At 40.3% G+C, this 19,082-nt stretch overlaps 2 protein-coding genes across 6 annotated transcripts in view; both read left to right on the top strand.

Annotated features, from left to right (window-relative positions):
* Positions 1 to 4,855: 4,855 nt before the first annotated feature.
* Positions 4,856 to 8,551, top strand: POLR2D (RNA polymerase II subunit D). The gene is made up of 4 exons (XM_052804705.1): positions 4,856 to 4,974; positions 6,430 to 6,610; positions 7,075 to 7,170; positions 7,931 to 8,551. Exons 1-4 carry the CDS (start codon positions 4,902 to 4,904, stop codon positions 8,007 to 8,009), a joined length of 429 nt encoding a protein of 142 aa, XP_052660665.1. The 5' UTR covers positions 4,856 to 4,901; the 3' UTR covers positions 8,010 to 8,551.
* A 1,984-nt stretch (positions 8,552 to 10,535) lies between these two features.
* WDR33 (WD repeat domain 33) overlaps positions 10,536 to 19,082 on the top strand; it is a 71,042-nt gene continuing 62,495 nt past the window's right edge. For 2 of the 5 annotated variants that reach the window (XR_008237534.1, XM_052803896.1), the window contains exon 1: positions 10,541 to 10,692. The gene's annotated coding sequence lies outside the window, so the exon portion shown is untranslated. Of the gene's footprint in view, positions 10,693 to 19,082 lie in introns of all 5 variants that reach the window. The other 3 variants (XM_052803897.1, XM_052803895.1, XR_008237533.1) reach the window with 3 other exon arrangements.

The raw sequence follows: 19,082 nt of genomic DNA, 5'->3' as shown, positions 1-19,082 counted from the left end.
AGATGTCAGACCAATTCTTTGTATTACACTTGGTTGCCTCCTACCTATATAATAACTTCTGAGTGTAAATAATTGAACTCTATCCTCTAATGAAGTATTGTAGAGAATAAATCATAATGGATAAAGATTATTTGTACTGTCCTCTTTATATGGTTTCTCACAGCCTTTATGGGGGATAAGATGAAATCTTTCTCATCTAGCAATATGAACAATATACTACGTGTGTGAATACCAAACCTCTAAATTACTTTAAACGTTCAGAACCAGGGAGGTTGCCAGAATGGGATGACAGCTGTCTGGAAGCACAGTAGTAGTCAAGACAGGCTCACTAGAAGAAAGCAAGGAAAAACAGTAGGGAAATTAAAAACAAAGATTAAATATGTTTCATTAATAATGTCATAACAAAGTATCTTTGTATCCTGAAATAATGTTTGCTTGACAATAACTCTCTATTAATTGTCATGATGGTAAAATATACAAAGCACATATGTACAGAATTCTATATTGTACTGAAAATCCTGAATTTGTACATCTGGCTTAAGCTACCAAAATTATTGGTTTGGGGTTTTTTTTGTCTTTTAAAATGAACTAATGAAAACAGATTATCTGTACTTCACAGGTTGTATTCTTCACGTGATCTAAAAAATTTATTTCAGGGAAAAGAAACACCCATCTTTCTAGATTCTTACTAAATATTTTAATGTTTGCTTTGGGACAGGATCAGTTGATTTGTAGAATAGTTTTGATGTTCATACCTCTGGCTTAAATGTTTTTTTCCATACGCTTCCAGGTTATTGCTCATTTTTTATCTATGGCACATGTATAGTTAAAGATCCTACACTTCCTGTTTGTGGTTCTTGGGAAGGTCAGCCCTGGATATCAATGAAGAACAGGCATAAGACCCCCCACAAACCTCAACCAAACCAAGGGGGGTTGGGGGTGGTGGTTAGTTTTGACTTAAATGAGCCCAAGAACCTCATTGCAAAAACCTGTTTTCAAAAAATATGCTTCTGATGCTAATAAAGCTAGAAAGTAAATCCCCTGTGCACTATGAGGAGTGGGTTGAGGAGGACTCTGGGGCTAACATGAGTTCCAGGTGACTCATTGTAAATTCTGAAGTTAACCATATAACTAGGATCCAATGTTGTCATGTGCCCAGGTAAGTTATCCAGTATATTCTCTCAGCTTCTTTGTTGGTTAGAATACAGTGACTTATTTGTGTATTTTTATGGCATATGTTTTTCCTTACTTGATTTTTTTCTTTTTGGTTGAATCAGTCAGACATAAAATCTTTGTCCAGTATCTCTCATGAGAGGTTCTTTTATGCATATTGCTTTCTGTAACTGCAGTTTACACTCAACAGCTCACAGTGAAGATGAGGCCAGGTAGAAAGGTGTACATACGACTGCGCACTGAAATAGTTCAATCCAGACTAAATATAAACAGGATAATTCTCCAGAAAACATTTTCTTCTGTTTTTACTTCTGTTTGAAATAAGAAATGAAATGAGTTAGTCATTTAGCACTCACTTCCTTCTAAAAACAAATTACAGAAAGGTTAGGAGAAATTTCTACAAGAAATTCAAATGAAGAATACTTGAGCATTTTTATTCTAAACACAAAAAAGAATTTTATTTTTGGACAAAATTTGTATTATAAGCTACCTAATTGTGATCGAGAAATTCCACTTCTTGAAGATAAAAATTAAAACCAGAACACTTTCCCATGCGACTCAATAAATTAATATTTATACCGACCTATGTATTGAGGATTGCTCTCAAACTGAATTGTAGTACATGGAGCAGTAGGATAGAAAAGTTCCTTAACTGTCTTTGCTACAATCTGGGAAAAAGATGACCTGTGAATATGTTTGTTCGATGATCACTCCCAAAACACAGAAAGCCGAGAAGACTATTGTTACCATGTTCCTTAAAGTAAGTATTTAACTCTACAAATTGACCAATACCCAGATTATTGAACCATAATTTTTTTTCCTTTTTTAAAGTCAGCTAGACTACTCTTGCAATCAGGTGAATTCTGACATAAATTATGTGTTATACAACCAGTTGATAGTATGTTTAGATGCATGATCTGTTAAGTTTTTAAATACATATATAATGACAAGAGCCAGTTTTGCATTCAGAGGTTTATTATCACTTTATTACTGGGTATTAATATAACTTTATTCATATATGTTCACTCATTATAGTTTTGGATATATAATTTTAAATGGAGTAAAAATAAAAAAGGTAAAATGGTATGAAAATCTGAACCTGAAGAGTTATACTTTAAGAACACAGATGAAAAAGCATGAGCATCTTGTGCAGTAATAGCTATTATGGCACCTGGTGTTCTGAGTGGGTGGTGTTATCTCCACAAGGATCTACTCCTATCACATGCTAGAAATGTTGATGACAATGAAAAGAGATTAAGGTTTCACTATCCTAATCTTATCACTTTTAATCCATCAAAAACTTCTCATTTTTTAAGTTGGGGGTTTTGACACTCCACACAAAATACTTAATTGCTGCTAGAAAGCTTAAAAACTGCTAGGAAGATAGCATTTCTTCTGCTGGCGAATTAGAAGGAAAACATATTACAAAATATGGTTATACTAATAATAGAACATCCTTCTTATTTGTTCTTCCTACATTTTATTACACAGAGGTATTTAGCTAAGTTTTTTTTAAGATCTGTTTTGGTGCAATTAGTTGTTACTGGGTCTGGTTTTAAACTGTGGCAATGTGGAAATTACCATAGTAGGTCTGTCTAATAATCCACTACCTAATTACATGTCTCCAGCAAGGGTCAGTAATTTTTGCCCTGGAATATAGAATACTAGAGGCTCTGCTCACGATAAATTACAGTTGGCCAAGTCTTTTTTTTTTTTTAATCAGGTCATTTTCGGATATGACCAGTGAATACGCCTGAAACTTCCTATAGTCACTTTATTTTAATCTAGCTCATCTTCCTTTTTTATGCACATTGCCAGTGCATTTTAAAAATAACAAGAAGTCAGGTACTCTGTTATGTTTGATTTGTTGCAGTGGCTGAACAATGTTTACTGTGGGGTTTTAAGTGCATTTTTTTAATTCTTAAAAAAAGGGGGGGGGCAGGGGAAGCAGGTTCCATTCAGCATTTGGGAATGTTCTTGTCTCTCATTTGACTCTTGAGACCTTAACCAAACACATCAGTGATAATGAACCTTCATCTTTCATGATAGTCTCTTTGGCTGTACCTATAAACTCTTGCAAGTATCTGGCTTCCTCTTAATTGTTTTAGTTTTTGTACACTTAAGTAGAACGGATCCTTGGGGAAAAACAAAAGTGAAATTAATAACTTGAACCTCTGCAAGCTACCTACTGCTCTGAGAATCATGATGTTCTGAGTGGAGGGGTTATTTGAGAAGCCATCAGGATTCCAAGTGATTTTAAACGCTTTTCTCATCAATCTGGCATGGATTTCCTTGTTTTCTTGTAAACCTAATTGAAATTGTTTAATTTGCCAGATGTTCCGTGAGATATTTTCATTCCATCTTCCTGAATGTCTTTCTACTTGTACCACTTAGCAAATTAGTTTTCAATCAGTTTCTCTGCCATGCTCATTTATCCAGATAACAAATGTTAAAAATCTATGATTTGACCACTTCATATTCTTACAGTTTATTCTTAATGCGTTCCTCTTCCCAGCATGCAGGAAACAATTCACCTAGGCATGGATGCAAGTTCATGAGAACAGAAGTGGTTTCATCATAAATCCTCCAACAGTCTATTTTTGCCTTTCTTTAAGAGCACAGAATGACATAGTAAGGTCTGATAAGATGATTACTTTAAGAGTCTTAGGCTGGTTAGGCACTTATGTGTGAGCTCTCCAGGGAAAATACTACTCCATAAGTTATTTTGCTGGCAGTGTTCCCATGACGTGGTGTTGGGAGAGCTATCATCATTTGTAGCCTGCCTATGACTTTTAGGAGTCTGTAGATTACTTTGGGTTGGTCTGAAAAAGTAACCTCCCTTTAAAAGTGTGTTATTTATGATACCAATACTCCTTCCTCACAGACTGAGGTAGATTAATCACAGTGAGCTAGACAGAAATTCTGGTACAGTCAGTTACAGTTTTCCTAAGGTCAAGGTTTGCTATCTTGCTGGAGGGTGTTCTGGTAGCAAAATGGAGTGGGCTGTAGCTCCCTGATCCACTCCTGGTGTGAAACCAGACAGGTTAAGATATATCTGCTGCCTTGGTGCCCCCCAGGTGCTTCTGGGCAAACGGGTGCTGCTGTGCAGTCTGATGAGGGGGATCAGCACAGTTTTGAGCTCTTCAGTTACTTCCTAAATGACCAAGCAGAAAGAGCCTTCCTCCATGTTTGCTCGTGTAAAAGATGAGCGTGCTCTCCCTCAGCGTTCCCTCCACAGCCTGCTCTCTCGGGCCATGGTTTATGCCTTGTAAGACTCTGGGCCCACAATGTCTTGCCTCTCACAGTCATTTGGCCTGTCTTCACAGAAAAAAAGCTCCAGCACCCCCCTGCTCTCGGTCTCTAGGAGCTAATTTCTAAGCGAGCTTAAACACACCTTTGAGGGCTGTGTTTTCTGGGGGGGTCCTGAGGCGCCCCGTTCCCGCCGTTCCCCCTCGGTGCCCCACAGGCGTAACCGCGCTTTTTTACACCCTCCGCAACGCCAGCCGTGCACAGATGACAAGAACCGCTCCCTGCCCTCCCGGAAGCGCTCACAGACCGCTCCTTCCGGCCTCGACTCCGGCCCTCCCCGCGGCACCTCCCATCAGCCGGCCCGACCCTCCTCCTGTCAGCGCCGGGCGGCTCCGCGGCGGCGGCTCCCCCTGGCGGGCGGCGGGGCTGAGGCGGAGACGCGTTTCCGGCCGGCGGGGCTTCCGGTGCCGGCTGAGGCGATGGCGGCGGGCGGCAGCGACCTGCGGGCGGCGGACGTGGAGGAGGACGCTTCGCAGCTCGTCTTCCCCAAAGGTGCGCGCCGCGGGGCGGCCGCCTGAGTGGGGGCGGCGAGGGGGCTGTGGGCGCTGAGGCCGGGGCCGGGGCCGGGGCGGGCGGTGGTCGGAGTTTGGCGGCGGCTGCTGGGTAGCGCTGGGAGCTCGGGGGCGGCTCTGACGGAAGGAGCTCTCCCGTCCCCGCGGCGCCGGCCTCGCCTCGCCTCGCGGCTCCTTGGACCGGAGCGCTGCTCAACGCCCTGAGCGCCCCACCAGCTGCAGAGCCCCAAGTGTTAAAAATTGGGGATAATAAATCATTTATATATATATTTAAGGACCCCATGATTGCTAAGATATGGCTGGTTTTACTTATGTGGACCGCTACGTGTGTACAGGAATAAAAAAAAAAAAAATCATGACAGGTTATAGCGAAAAGATTCTTGGTTTTTGAGATAAACATTACTTTTCCATTGATGTTTCTTGGCATTAGAATGGTACTGCATTTTAGGAAACCAGCTGTCCAGAGGCTGAGTTGTAACTAGGGACACTAACAGTCTGCATATTTTTTCACAAAACTACTCAGTATAAATTCCAGAGCTGTATTTACACCTCAGAGCGGCCCTGGAAGAGGAGGAAAAAAAAAAAAAAGGCCACTGTGCCACATTTTTGAGTTAAGAGCAAGAGCATAGTCCTGAAAGACTGGGTTTTGGATGTTTTTACACTAAAATCTATTGTCCAAGCTACTTTACCACTCCAGGCAAAATAAAGGTTGCCAGTCCCTTTCAAGTACTGCTGTGTAGCTGACTGCTTTTGTAAAACAGTGCTGAAGGACACTCTGGGATGCAGTCTCTGGTCCTGCTGCTTTGAACAGCTTATACTGCTGATGTTGAAAGACCTTCCTGTTATTGGAGCAAATATAGTGGTGATGAACAAAAACAGAGAGAGATGGCTGAAAAGGGGCGGGGGAGGGAATCTGTTAAGATTGGTTAAAACTTTTTTCTGATAATAACATTTCAGTAGGTAAGTTACTTTAAGTAAATGAAGCCTTTTTAAAACATTCAGCAGCATCCACATTTACTTTAAGAACTCAGAGGCTTCCAAAGACCATAGACATCACTTCTGAATTTTTTTAAAATTCAGTTCTAAATACTTTTTCCTATAACAAGTCATATATTACTTAAGTTCTGCCAAAAATGGGTGAAGAAAACATGTTGCAAAAATGTGACAAACCGGAAGGTTAGGGCTGCAAATGTAAAATGTGTGGTCAAAAAGACAACCACGTTGGATTGTCACTCAAGGTGGTGTTATTTTTATCAGCATTTTCAGTACGAAATGCTGCCCAATGATTGGTGGGAGGGCTTCACAATTGCTGTGAAACACACTGTTTATTTCCTTATTGCCCAAAGCTAAATTTACCTACAAAACTTCTGTAAATGTACTTTTTCACCCATGCTTCACCTTTTTTTTATGCTGGTGTTCACTCATTCAAATGTAGAATTTGAAACTGCAGAAACTCTTCTAAATTCAGAAGTACATATGCTTCTTGAGCATCGTAAGCAACAGAATGAGAGTGCAGAAGACGAGCAGGAGCTTTCAGAAGTCTTCATGAAAACCTTGAACTACACAGCACGCTTCAGCCGCTTCAAAAACCGTGAAACCATTGCCAGTGTCCGTAGGTGAGTGGGAAAGTTAGGGTGTAAGACGGTACTGGAGAATTTGGTATATAATATTGATGCTGCTTTATGAAAGTACAGTTTAGTAGTGTTTCCTGATTTGTACTATAATTCTGAATCTTGTCTTTCTGAAGAGGCAAGAAAGATGATCATAATTCTTCGTGGAGGGTTGTACTTTGTGTAGGTCAAGCCTCCTGAACTGCTTTGTTCTCAGCATTTAAATGACAGCTGATTGCATTAAACGGGAGGATTTTCTAGACTTTGTAGAGTAATTAGAGGGAATTGGAGTTAACAGATGTGACTTTTTTTCCTCTACGCAATTATATGAGTCTTTCCTCCCCTCTTGAAAAAACATTGACTTCCGTGCCACAAGCAGAGTGAAAAAAGATATCTCTCTGGTTTAGTTTATGCCCTTTTATATCTCTTTCTTACTTGTAATTTCACCAAGTTGTTGTCTTTCCTTACAGTTTGCTGCTCCAGAAAAAGCTCCATAAATTTGAATTGGCATGTTTGGCTAACTTGTGTCCCGAGACAGCTGAGGAAGCAAAAGCTTTGATTCCTAGGTGAGCATTTACATATCATAAAAAGATTGCTTTATACTTTCCTTTAATCTAAAGCCAGCTATGGACAGATGCCCACTCTTCAATCCAGCTCTGTTGATGGAAAAACTTTTTTCAGTCTTTCTTCACCTATCCATTGACCTGAGAGCGAGGTAATCTTTGTAACTGTCCCTAATGCATGTCAACAACATTGACTAGGTTGAGTGTGAACAGCTTAAATTGGGGTTCTTAGGCCAGCTAGCTGCATTTGGAGTTTTTTTTGGTTTGGGGTTTTGTTTGGGTTTTTTTTTCCTGTTGGAGCAAATGACATATACAGGACAGCAGTAAATTCTATTATCATATCTTGATTTGTTACCTCATGGCCTGAGACAGAAGAGGGAATGAAACACCTGAATTACAGTTTCTTCCCTGTATGCTAAGATTTAATAGCAAGACTGGACTGGCTTATGAGCATGAGACTACATGGACTTCATGTAGAGGTCTGTTTAAACCTGCACCTGCCTTGCCTTTTTGATAAAATGTTTTGAAATTATTCATCAGAAAGGTCTGGGAAGGATGGAGTTTTGTCATTTAAAGAGGAGGCACTGGATAGGATTAGAGTGGTATTTGTACAGTAATGTTATAGACGATTCCTGGTGGTACCATGCAGGTGGGTGATGATGGTGTTGAGACTGATGGGAGACAATTATGGCTGTCTGAAATTAATCCAGGGGGAGATTATTTCTAAAACCTTTAATGTACCCTCATTGTTCTTTTCTAACAGCCTGGAGGGCCGATTTGAAGATGAGGAATTACAGCAGATTCTTGACGATATTCAGACTAAACGCAGTTTCCAGTATTAAGGTTAACCCTCAACCCCTTTATCTGAACAGAAAAAACTGGGAGCTTTGACTGTTTCTCAGCCCTCTGGACCAATCCAGCTCCCAGCTGAGTAAGGGGAGTTGTGGATACAGGGTACTCTGGTGGTGTGTCATCCGTAGGTGCATTCAGACAGGAGATCAGTGTAGTCCTTTTGGTTTGTTCCACCTGTATGTTGGTAAGGACACCTGTATTGCGAGAGCCAAAGAACCTGAAAAGCCTTTTCCCAGTGGCCCGAGTATTTGCTTCTTCCAAATCCCTCTCCCTGATTTGGAAATCTTCAACGCGTTTCTGTTTTTTAGCAGAAATGTAGATGTGACTTCTTTTTATTGTGAACTTCTAAAGGAGATGGAGAAACTTGTTCTTGACTCTCGGAAGGTTTAGTGATGGGCAGCATGGCATCAGTTTCTGTGATGTTTCTGGGTTTTGGGTTTTTTTTTAATTGTTTGATCAGGACAGTGGATTTTCACAGCTTCAATAATTTTCTATTATTGTTTAGTGTAAATTAAATGACATTTCTAATTAAGGCTGTGTGTTTTATAAACATTGGGTGCTTATTATGATTTTATTAATGAGGACCTTTGTGATAAACAGATCCTGTGATTATTAACCTGTGTTGGAGATCTGGGGACTCCAAGTGTGTAATAATGCAAGTACAATTTAGGACAGGTCAGACAGAGGCGTTATTAACTATGATCATAGTGAGAGAACATTTGGGCAGCATTTCCCTCTCTGCTCCCCTGTTCTCTGCCAAGTGATTGCACAGACCCAATATACTGTTTCAGAAAAGAAAGAGGTGAGGAAAAACATTCACTTTGATGTTAACAAAGCCAGTTATCCTCCCTGGGAGGGATGGACTCCTCAAGTAGCTTGCTAGCTGCCACAATTCTAAGAAGGAATGAAACAGTGACACTATGGAAGGATGGCTCTTGGTGGAGCCTGTGGGAGTGGCACACCTAGTGTTATCTTGGCTCAGAAGTGGGGAGTTGGCAACAATCACAGACTGTTAGCTTTTAGTTGAAAGGAATGTTCTTTTAGTTAGGATAAACTTCTTAGCTAGCCCTCTCAAATCTTAAATATTAATAATTCTACCACCACACCTGGAAGAAGGAAAATTTTACAGGAAAGAACAGCTGGGACAAAGAGAAAGACAAGGGTGTTAAGCCAAGGCACTACTTGTGATGATAAGCAATAGTTTCGCTGATGTTGCAGAAGGGAGAAAAATACGGTATTACTTCAGCTCTTACTGGAAACTTAACATTGCTGCTGTGCTGAAAAGCCAGGCTGGTTTCTGACAACTGGTTGGGCTACCTCAACTGAAGCACATTACCTCAAATAGCATTTAATTCTGTGCTTTAGTGGCATTACATCTCCTGCAAGCCAATAAACCAGACATGCCTTTCTAATTAACCACAGTAACTTTAACTGGATCAGAATAATTATAACTAAAGAACAAAGACAAAAGCAAGGTGGCATGGTGAACCTTTGTTTTATAAAGCTCAGTGGCTCCTTTTGATAGGGGATATGCTTTCCAGTGGCTGCTCCCACTGTAACTTGGTTTGCCCTGTAAAATGTTTCTGTTCAAGCAGCTTTAAGACATTTTCATTTTTTAAATACACAGGCTCTCATATCTTAATGACAACTCATTTTTATTCAGAAAAAAAGCACCATTCAGCACCTCTTTACCTACAGTTCTGGGTAAAAGGACGTAATGATTAGAATTGGGAGGCATTACTACTTGTTGATACCTTTGGAATCTAACAGAGTCCCAAGGAGGAGCGTTAACAGACTTAGCGATCTGAAAGCCATCTCAGGAGATTTGCACAATCCTCCACAGATAGATAATTATGAGCCTTGAGATTAGTTGTTCCTGATTGTTGTGTTTTGAAACCTGGTCATCAGGAGGGGCAAGAAGCAGCTGTCCAAGGGAGTTGTGCGAGGTGCGATTCTGTTGTAGTGCTGGGCTGTTTGGTGAACATGTAGGCTATTAACATGAAGCAGTACAAAAATAGAGCCATGCGGTCAGGTGAGACGTGCGAGGCGGTGCGCTTTAGAAGCGGTAATTTGTCCGGCTGCCAGCACTACCCGTTTTGAGGAGGCTGAAGCGGCAGGGGCCGCCTCGCCCGCAGCATCGTCAAAGCGGGGGCCGGGAGCGCAGCTTCCCCGCCACGGCGGGTTCATGGGTTGAATTTTGGTCATCCTTCCCCCCCTCCCCCCCCCCAACAAAACGCAAGAGGGACACCGGGCGCGACCCTCCACAGCGAAGCACCTCCGGCGCCGCGGCCGCCTCTCAGGGCGCACGCGCGCACCTCTTCCCGCCTCCACCTGCGAGGGGAAGGGTCGGGGAGGGCGCCGGGCTTCCGGTAGCGCAGGCGCAGGTCGTGGCACGGCGGGAGGCTCGCGGAAGCAGCGCGCGCTCTGCTTCGCGCGCCTGCGCACTGGCCGCAGTCTTCCAGCCGCCGTGCCCCTGCGGGCGCTGGGACCGCCTCGTGCGCCGCCGAGTGTGCTGACGTAGGCGCGTGCGCCGCCCGGTCGCTGGTGGGGGAAGGAAGATGGCGGCAGGCCGTGGTGGGGGCTCGTGAGGCGGCGGCTTCCGGGGCCGGAGGGACGAGGCGAGTGGCGAGGCGACAGGAGCGCGGAGTTGGGGTACGAGAGACCGGCTGGACGGTGAGTGCGGCTCGGTGCTGGGCCGTTGGCGGGGCGGGGGTGAGCAGCTTGGGAAGTGCGGCTGCCTCCGCCATTTTTAGGCCGCGGCCCAGAAGCGGTGCGGCCAGGGCCGGGAAGAGGCCGAGCCCCGGCGCGGCTTGCCAGTGGCGGGGAGTGGGTGCAGCAGTGCGAGGCCGCAGGGCCGCCGGGGCTGGGACGCCCTCGGGAGCATGGGGCCCGGGCCTTGTGCGCGGGTTCGAGCTGAGCTCAGGGCCGAGTTCCGCGGCGCCGGGCCCACGGGGTGGAGTGTGCTGGAGGGCTGAGGTGGCGACGAAAGCTGGGGCTGGGAGCAGGCATGTGGTCTCCTTTGCTGCAGAGGTGTCTGGTTGTGGCCTCGCCCGACTCTCTCAATCCTGCCTTTTTTTACTTTTTTTTTTTTACTGTTATTGTTCTTTCCTCTGCCTTGGATTTGAGCAGAGATCGGGTTCTGACTGCTTGAAGATGCGGCTTGGGAAGCCCTAGCCGTTATGGGTAGATACAGCCATGTGCAGCAGGCACTTGCTTATTCTGGAAGAGTGGATGGATTTAATGACAATATGGTGGCACGTTCCACTGATTGAGACTCACTAGTCTACAATTATGACATGGGTAGCAAACCTAGGTTACCTGTTACATTCGAAAAAATACTTCAGCATTTTTCCATTGGAGAGAACTAATTAAACTTTGTGCCTTTTTGAAGTTGGATGTTATTTCTCTCTTGCTGACTCTTAGTTTCTTTGTTATGAGTAGACAGCTGTATGGTTTCAAATACAGTATTTTGAAATATTGGTACTCATTTAAGCACATATGTTTGTCTTACAAAAGTTGTCATAGGTAAGTAGTTCTGTACTCCACCAGTTTTGTACCTCATTATATCCTGAATTGCAATTTGTGAGTTGTATTTGGGAATCTGTTTTCCTAGGTAGACCTCAGCCCCTCATCCTTCTCCTTGCAACAGATGTTTATTCTTTGATGTGTTTCCTAACTCAAACTCTTCTATTCTTCCTTTAAGAAAGGCAGCACTACGTACATATTTGTCAGAGAGTTTATAATATGCAAACAATATTGTGTCATGCTTTGGGGTTCTCTCCTCCTGAATTCTTTATCAGCTAAATTGACTTTTAATTCTCAACAGTCTGCTGCAATATTGTGCCATCATCTTTAATATAAGAATATATAATCATAAAACATATTTCAAAATCTGGTTCTTAACATCTTGTTTACTTGTGCTGTAGTATTTCTAATGGGAAGATCTGAAAATGTGGTTAGAAGACTTGTCATTTAAACACTCCACATGATAAGAAAAATCTGGCATCTCTTTAATTGCTTTGCTGTTAGCATTTTTTGAGTTCTTTGCTCAACTGCTCTGCAGTTTAGAATGTAAGCTTTACACAACTTTCCTGCATTTGACTGTTTCAGAAGTGGATGGAACTACCAGATTATATTAAGAGCATCAATTTTGAGAAATAAATATTGAAAGATGGGGAAACCCCAAATCTCTTTGAGCTGCAGAGAATGTTAGATGCTAGTAACTAGTGTACGTTTAATACTCTGCTGCTAGAGCTGCTAAAACCTTTTAACTTAAATGTCAGTCACTATAAACTTTTAAATTCTTTCCTTGCTACCAGAAGTGTTGGTCCTCCATTGAATCCTTGCAGCAGTAAACATTAGACTGTTTGGACAATTGAAATTGAAAATTTCTCATCAGTTTTGTATTCCTGTTATCAGCAGAGGTTAGCACAGGATGTAATAACGTAGTGATACTAAACTGCACTTGAGATAGAGGTACTAGGAATGCCTTCTCTTGCTGCAGCAAAGAGAGGCCTTGATCTGAGGAGGGGATGAGAAATCTTCTGTTCTGTTCCCATCCCTAGCAGATATCTTAGTCTTCTGACTCACCTGAAAAAAAATATCGTGGAGAAGACTTTTGGTTGAGTAGGAGTATGGAAGGAATACAGTTCAATTTTTTACTGAGATGATTCCATGCAAATATTTCACTTTTTGCATCTGCTAGCCACAGGGTTGATATCTAGGGAATTTCCATAGTTTGTTCACTAACACTGGAAATGAAAATAATTTTAGCCTTGCCCAGATGTTACTCTAGCTTATAATTTAGAAAACTAGTCATATCTCTGTGCAGGATGTTGTAAAAACAAGCTGAAAACTGTAGTGTGTTTCTGAATTTTACAAAATTTGCTCTTTATTTGCCATATTTTCATTCCTGATATTGCATCATTTTGTTATTGAAGTTTTATACAAAGTAAAAATACAGATATGAAGGTTTGGTGGGTATAGTTAATGAAGAAATGTCATCGATAAGTAAATCTCAAACTGAATATTGTTAGAGCTTAATGGTGGGGAGGGGATACGGTAAAGATCTTTCAAAAGATAAAAACCTTAAAATAACCTTAGTTTTCTTCTCTTAGAGAATCTCTGAAATAAGAGCAGAGAAGTAGGCTTTTTGATAGCTAAATAGTTCTTTGTTGTTTGTAATTTGTTGTTATTAATTTCGCTTCAATTTAGAGCATCCATGATCCTGTATTTTTTAAATGGTGCTAAACTTACCAGCAATCCATTCTTGCTCACTAGTATTTAAAAAAACTACTCAGCATTTGATAGAATGTCATTTCTGGTTCAACAAGCTCTCCACATTCAGGCTGGGTGTACCAGTCATTCTGTTGTGAAACTTGAAATGTGATATGAAGTATATATTTACCAGGAAAGAAAGTAAGCTAGTTTCTCTTCTGTTGTGCAATATTACTTCTGATAACACATTTAGTATAAAGTCAGTGCATGCACGGTGATGTGAAATACTGGTTAAAATTGTTCTTCAGTTTGTGATAGTGTAGATTAAAGTTTATGGTGGGAAAAGGTAAGGCCTGAATGTTATAGCATAGTAGAAGCCTGTATTTTTTTGGAGGTTGTAATTAGAAAAGTGGCTAAGTATTCCAGCCGTGCATTGATTGCTTATTTTAAAAGGCTTTATTTCAAGCTTCTTCCCCTTGTCTAAAGGGGATGTGATTTAAAGAAGGAAAAAAAAAAAAACAAAACCAAACACCCCAAACCCAAAAAACTAACCCAGAAAGAAACATTAACACTGTAGTACTTTTTAAAGCTTAAGCACAAGTCAGAACATGTGAGTTTAAATCTGCTACTGACTTGATACTTTCCCTTGAGCCATTATACTTTTTTGGTACAGTTCCTTCTTATTTGCTTAGAGTGATGACAGTTAATGATTTGTAAGGCATTCTGTGAATGTGGAGGCATACTAGAGACCAAATTATTTTATGCTTTGAAACTAAGCTAACTGATATTGTTCCTGTTCTACCTCTGCACCAAATTATAAAATGGAAGAAGTATGATTCTGTGTAGTAAGAATGGCTGTGATAAACAGATCCCAGTTTATCTAGGAAGCTATGTACCTGGTTTTTACTTGAGGGGTTAAAAAAAAAAACAAACCAACAAGAAACACCAAACAAAACCAAACCCTGTTCATTTAGATACTTTATTAAACAGGAGGAATAAGTGCCAACTTCCATGATACGGGATAATCTTTAACGCTGAAAATCCGTGTAAATATACTTTAAGGATTGAAAAATGTACCAAGTCTAATAATAATGAATTGTACTGAGTAAGTTTCAATGAAATCTTACCAGGAATTGGGGGTTCTGTTCTAAGTAGTTTCAGTAGTCATTGCTTTTATCACAATTTCTCTGTTGTAGGAAGAAGGACTTGCTCTATGGTATTAAACTTTGCTATTGACTAACCCTGATAAAACTTTTGTTGTACACAAGCATTGTTCCAAACAATTACATGGAAGTGTTCTTACATGTACATAGAATATAAAAAGTATAAGCAATTTTTCACATTCTTGAGATATAAATGAAAACATCTCTTCCTCTGTGGGCACTTATATACTGCATCAAGTAACCCTGGTACATTTTTTTTATGTCAAAAAGGAGTTAGAAGTATATTTTCCATTTCATTTTTCATTTAAATAGGATTTTTCCCATACACTGTTGTTAAATCTGAACACTTCTTATTTTCTGTTTACTTTTAATTAGTTTTGATACGAAGAACAACAGCATGCTTGTCGTGAGCTCATTACTGTTATTTAATTAGTCGTCAGTATAATGAAATGTGCTGGTTCAAAAGAATAAATGGTATTAAATTTTGAAACTTTGAAAATGTTATCAGTGGAGTTGTAAATTTTATGTAGCCTAGAATTTTTAGTTCTTTTAAATAATTAAAATCATAATATTCTGCTGCCTTTCTTCTCTTGGTACCAGACTTCATACAGTGGTGCAGGCAGCTGTACAGGGATCCCTTTCTGTAAGCAGAAGTACGATGGTTTTTTGTTGTAATTTGGCTCAGTTTTCTGTTTTGGCCTGTGTCTTAGAAACAGTTTCTGGTGAAGTGGTAGGGAAAGAAGAGGTGATGGGAAATACCTGTCTCTGCCATAGGATTGACTTATGCTGCACTGAGTGACTGTAGCCCTGAGTTGAGAGGCAATATGCACTGTTCATAGTTAATATGGCAGATATATCAGCTCTTTATAAAATATGTCCCTAAATGTTTAAGATCGTGTCTACTTAGTACCAAGTTTTAATTTAAGGCAGTTGGTCATGAAGCTTGGAATTTAGATTGCTCTTAGTCACTCACCTGTAACTTTACCCAAAAGTGAGTACCCGTGAGTTGAACAGCGTGGCAGGATTGGCCAAAAGCAGTGTTGCAACAAAAAGTACAGATAAGTTGACACTGTTCAGTTCTGTATATTAGTGTTTTATACATTTCAAGATGAGCACACAGATACTTGAAATAATCCATGTTTCTTGGGTTTAAATATTTGAGGGTTCCTTTAAATAATTTTCCCAAATCCAAAAGAAACACGATACAAAAGAATATGTTAATATGTCCTTTTTTTTAAAGGGGGGCCAGAGGCTGTATAACAAGGAGTCTGTAGTATTTTTTATGGGTTTGGTGTAGTTTTCATGTTCATTATGAAGTTTTGGCAACACAGTGATTTGTATTTTACCATGGGTGTATGAGTATTCATCTGCAAATTTGAGTCTGGCAGGAGCTGCACTTTGACTTGGGTAAGTAGTACCACAGCTCCAGCTGATGCGAGCGCTTGATTTACAGCCTGAGGACTGCGTAATGGTGCAGCTCTACTCTGTCTGGTGTACATTTGCAGTCATCTAAACTGGCATTGCAGCCCAAAGTGGTAACTTCCCTTGCTTCTGCTTATTTGACTTTTCTCCTGTGTCAGTAGAGGCATTCCTGGAACTCTGTAGTCAGTTGGCTGAGAAGCTGCTCTGGGTTTTGACTAACGTTAGCAAAAAGGGTCTCAACACAGAGCAGTTTCTTGGGTGGATGGCTAGTGTGGTCAGCAGATGTTCATGTTGACTTAAAGGAGGGATCATGTAGGACAGGAACACACAATTGGAGTCAAGGCAGGACTGCTTTTTTTGGTGTCAGCAGTTTTAGGTTGGGTTTGGGTTGTTAGGGAACTTGATCTCAGCAGTCCTCTAGACTCTTCCCACAATGCTGAAGTTCACTCAGTAGCTGTCACTGCAGTTAAATTGTGTGATCACAATGAGCAGTTGTGCTTCCTACCGTTGTCCTCCTTCCCTCAACCCCAGTAAAAATCACCACTTAACTTTGAAAATGCCTTTCTTCCTATTATGGCATGTTTGTAAGCAAACCATTACGTTTCTTTGCAGAGAGTAGTGAAATTTTATGATTATATCACAAGAAAAAATTGTAGATTGCCCAAATTTGCAAGTAGGAGGACTCCAGACTGGGTAAGTATTAATAGAGTATGTCCATTCTGCGATATTTGCACTGTTCCTAAATTACAGAGTTTGGAGTTAAATTCATACTTGAGTCAGTCATCAAACCATGTTTTGCAATCTTTTTCTACTGGTGGATGCAAATATTTTGGTCTCCTTAGCAAATTCAAGCCCAATAAATAAACTGTTTCTAATAATATCTTTTGTAGACCCTTGGCTAATAATAATAAGCCACAGCTGCCAAACTTTCTGTACAGTAAGATGAAAATACTGACCTAGAACTGTTCACTGAAGTGCTGCTTTTGCCAGGAAAGGTTGCTGATACTCTCAAGGCAGGCGATACAAAGTAGAAAAGAAATGCCAAGGGATTTTAGACCTTTGAAGAATTCTGGTTTTCAAAACTGAAGCTCTCTGGTGACATACATTTCTACTGAATTGTCATTCTCATGGGGAGCTTGACCCTTCCTGTAATTGGGGAAAATCTTATACTGAGCCCTTGCTTTTTGAAAGGCTTTGTGCAGGATTGATGTATGTGAACTTGAATTTCCTTTACTGAGAAATGTATTGATAGAGAAGATGAACACATGCTTTTATTGAACAATACTAAGTGGTAAATGCGAAGGCTATTTACTAAAGAAGCTTAAATGTGGTCGTTGAGCAGTGTATATGTATCTTCATAATCATATACAGGTATTTGCATGGCTTGTAATTCACAAGGAAAGACCAGAAAACTTACGTTCCTGGAAGCATTGGCTGTGTGATTCCAGTTAAAAGCAAGTGTATTTCTAACTCATTTTCAGTTGTGTGAGCAAGTGGTATATATATCAGCCATCAATTTAGAACTGTTCTAGTATTGAAAGTTCCTTTATATACAAGAATCTCTATGTTGACTATGTTTTAAAATAGGCATGTTTCTGACAAAACTTTTAGAACTGCTTGAGTGATAATTGTGTAGACTTTTAAACACTGAGAGCTTAAAAATTACAATAACTAGTACAGTTTATTTTTTCCTATTGTAAGTTTGTTCCTCATTGGATTAAAGTTTCTATCCTAACCAGTAGCAAACAGGGATTATGCATTGATCTTCCACACCAAATGTGGCAAAAGAGTAGTTTATATATACACTGGACTTTTAAATCTTAACTGGAGCAGATACTGAGAAGCTACACTTTTGAATTCTGTCTTTATCCACATAAATAATTTACAGTCAGAACTTTACTTGATCAAAGTAATTTAGAAGTGCTGTTTTCTTTCACTGTTTCCATCATATAGGGGGTGTTTGGTTGATGGGATTTTTTTTTTTTAACTTCTCTGATTCACCAGTAAGTCAGTAATGGGGAGCGTTGTTAATTTAAGTATGGTTTTAATTTCTCTAGCAGGGTCTGTAAGGCTTGTCTAGCAGCATTGTGTGATTTGATAAAGTTTGAATTTTTCTCTTCAATTCCACAACTCTTGCTTAAGGGTGTCTCTATTAGCTACGTCTGGGCATAGCAACTGTAGGTATTTGCATCTTTTGCTGTAAACAGCTGCTAATCTAACTGCTCGAAAACCTTGAGTTTTGGTTTGGGGGGGGTTAACAAATCTCTGTCTTGGATAAATCTTTCTGTGTGCATCTGCTACATCTTTTTATCAAATCAAAAACCCTTGAGGAAAAAAAAAAAATCTCTTCGGATGTTGCTAGTAAAATACTGTGGGGTAGTATGTTACAGGGCATTTATTTTGCAGTGTGGCTGTGAAAGTGTTTAGTATCTTCTTTTCTCATATTGAATACATGAAGTATGTAAATAACCTTGATGTGTCCAGAAGATGGGGGCTCTGTCACACAAAGCCTCTGCTTCTGGATGTGAGTTAGGGTATAGACATGGGTGGTGAAGGGCTTTTACCATTAAAATATGCATTTAAATAAAAATAAGTTCTTTTGTCTTGAAGTGTTCTACTGAAGTATAAAATCTCTTTTTGGAGAGATAAGTAGAAAAAAAAAATCTTTGAAATATGGTTAATAACTACTGAAAAACATTGCTTTTTGGTTGTGGGGTTTTTTACCTCCTTGTACTTTTCACCATATAAAGGCACATTTTTTTCACATGATAGCACTATTTCCCTTCCTCCCGCTCCTCCTTCTGGACTTCAGCTTCTTGGTCATGGAAACTTAAGACACTATTCTTGTACCTTTATTTGGCCTAGAAACTGGTATGGCAAAAAGTGTTGCTTTGTCAGAAGACTGGTCTGAGTAATACTAAGGAACACTTAAAAAAAAAAAAGGGGGGGGGAGCATGGGTGCAGGCATTCTTCGGGTCACAAAGAGATTTTCTTAATTCTTCTCTTTTGATAATTTCAACACTTGCTTTTACATAAAAGTTGCAAAAGTTCTGAATATGCATGTTAAGCATTCAGTTGATAAAGGTTATGAAAGATGAATCTTTATAACAAGTTACAACTCTTACCTATTTCCAAGTCTTACTAAAAAGGCCTTGATACCTTCTTGTCAGCATTGAGTTTGCAACTCATAGGGACTTAGATACTCAACTTTGTTTAATATATTAAAAAGCGTGTTCCTGTTTCATAGTGTGAAGAGAATCA

Source organism: Harpia harpyja, chromosome 12 (genome assembly GCF_026419915.1).
Source record: "Harpia harpyja isolate bHarHar1 chromosome 12, bHarHar1 primary haplotype, whole genome shotgun sequence".
NCBI classification, from domain to species: domain Eukaryota; kingdom Metazoa; phylum Chordata; class Aves; order Accipitriformes; family Accipitridae; genus Harpia; species Harpia harpyja.
Note: the sequence above shows the minus strand (reverse complement) of the source record. Positions and strands in the feature narration are given on the sequence as shown.

Coding starts and splice junctions, on each gene's coding strand:
- POLR2D (XM_052804705.1), top strand. CDS start 4,902: ATGGCGGCGGGCGGCAGCGACCTGCGGGCGGCGGACGTGGAGGAGGAC. Junction 4,975..6,429: donor GCAGCTCGTCTTCCCCAAAG/GTGCGCGCCGCG, acceptor ATTCAAATGTAG/AATTTGAAACTGCAGAAACT. Junction 7,171..7,930: donor GCAAAAGCTTTGATTCCTAG/GTGAGCATTTAC, acceptor CTTTTCTAACAG/CCTGGAGGGCCGATTTGAAG.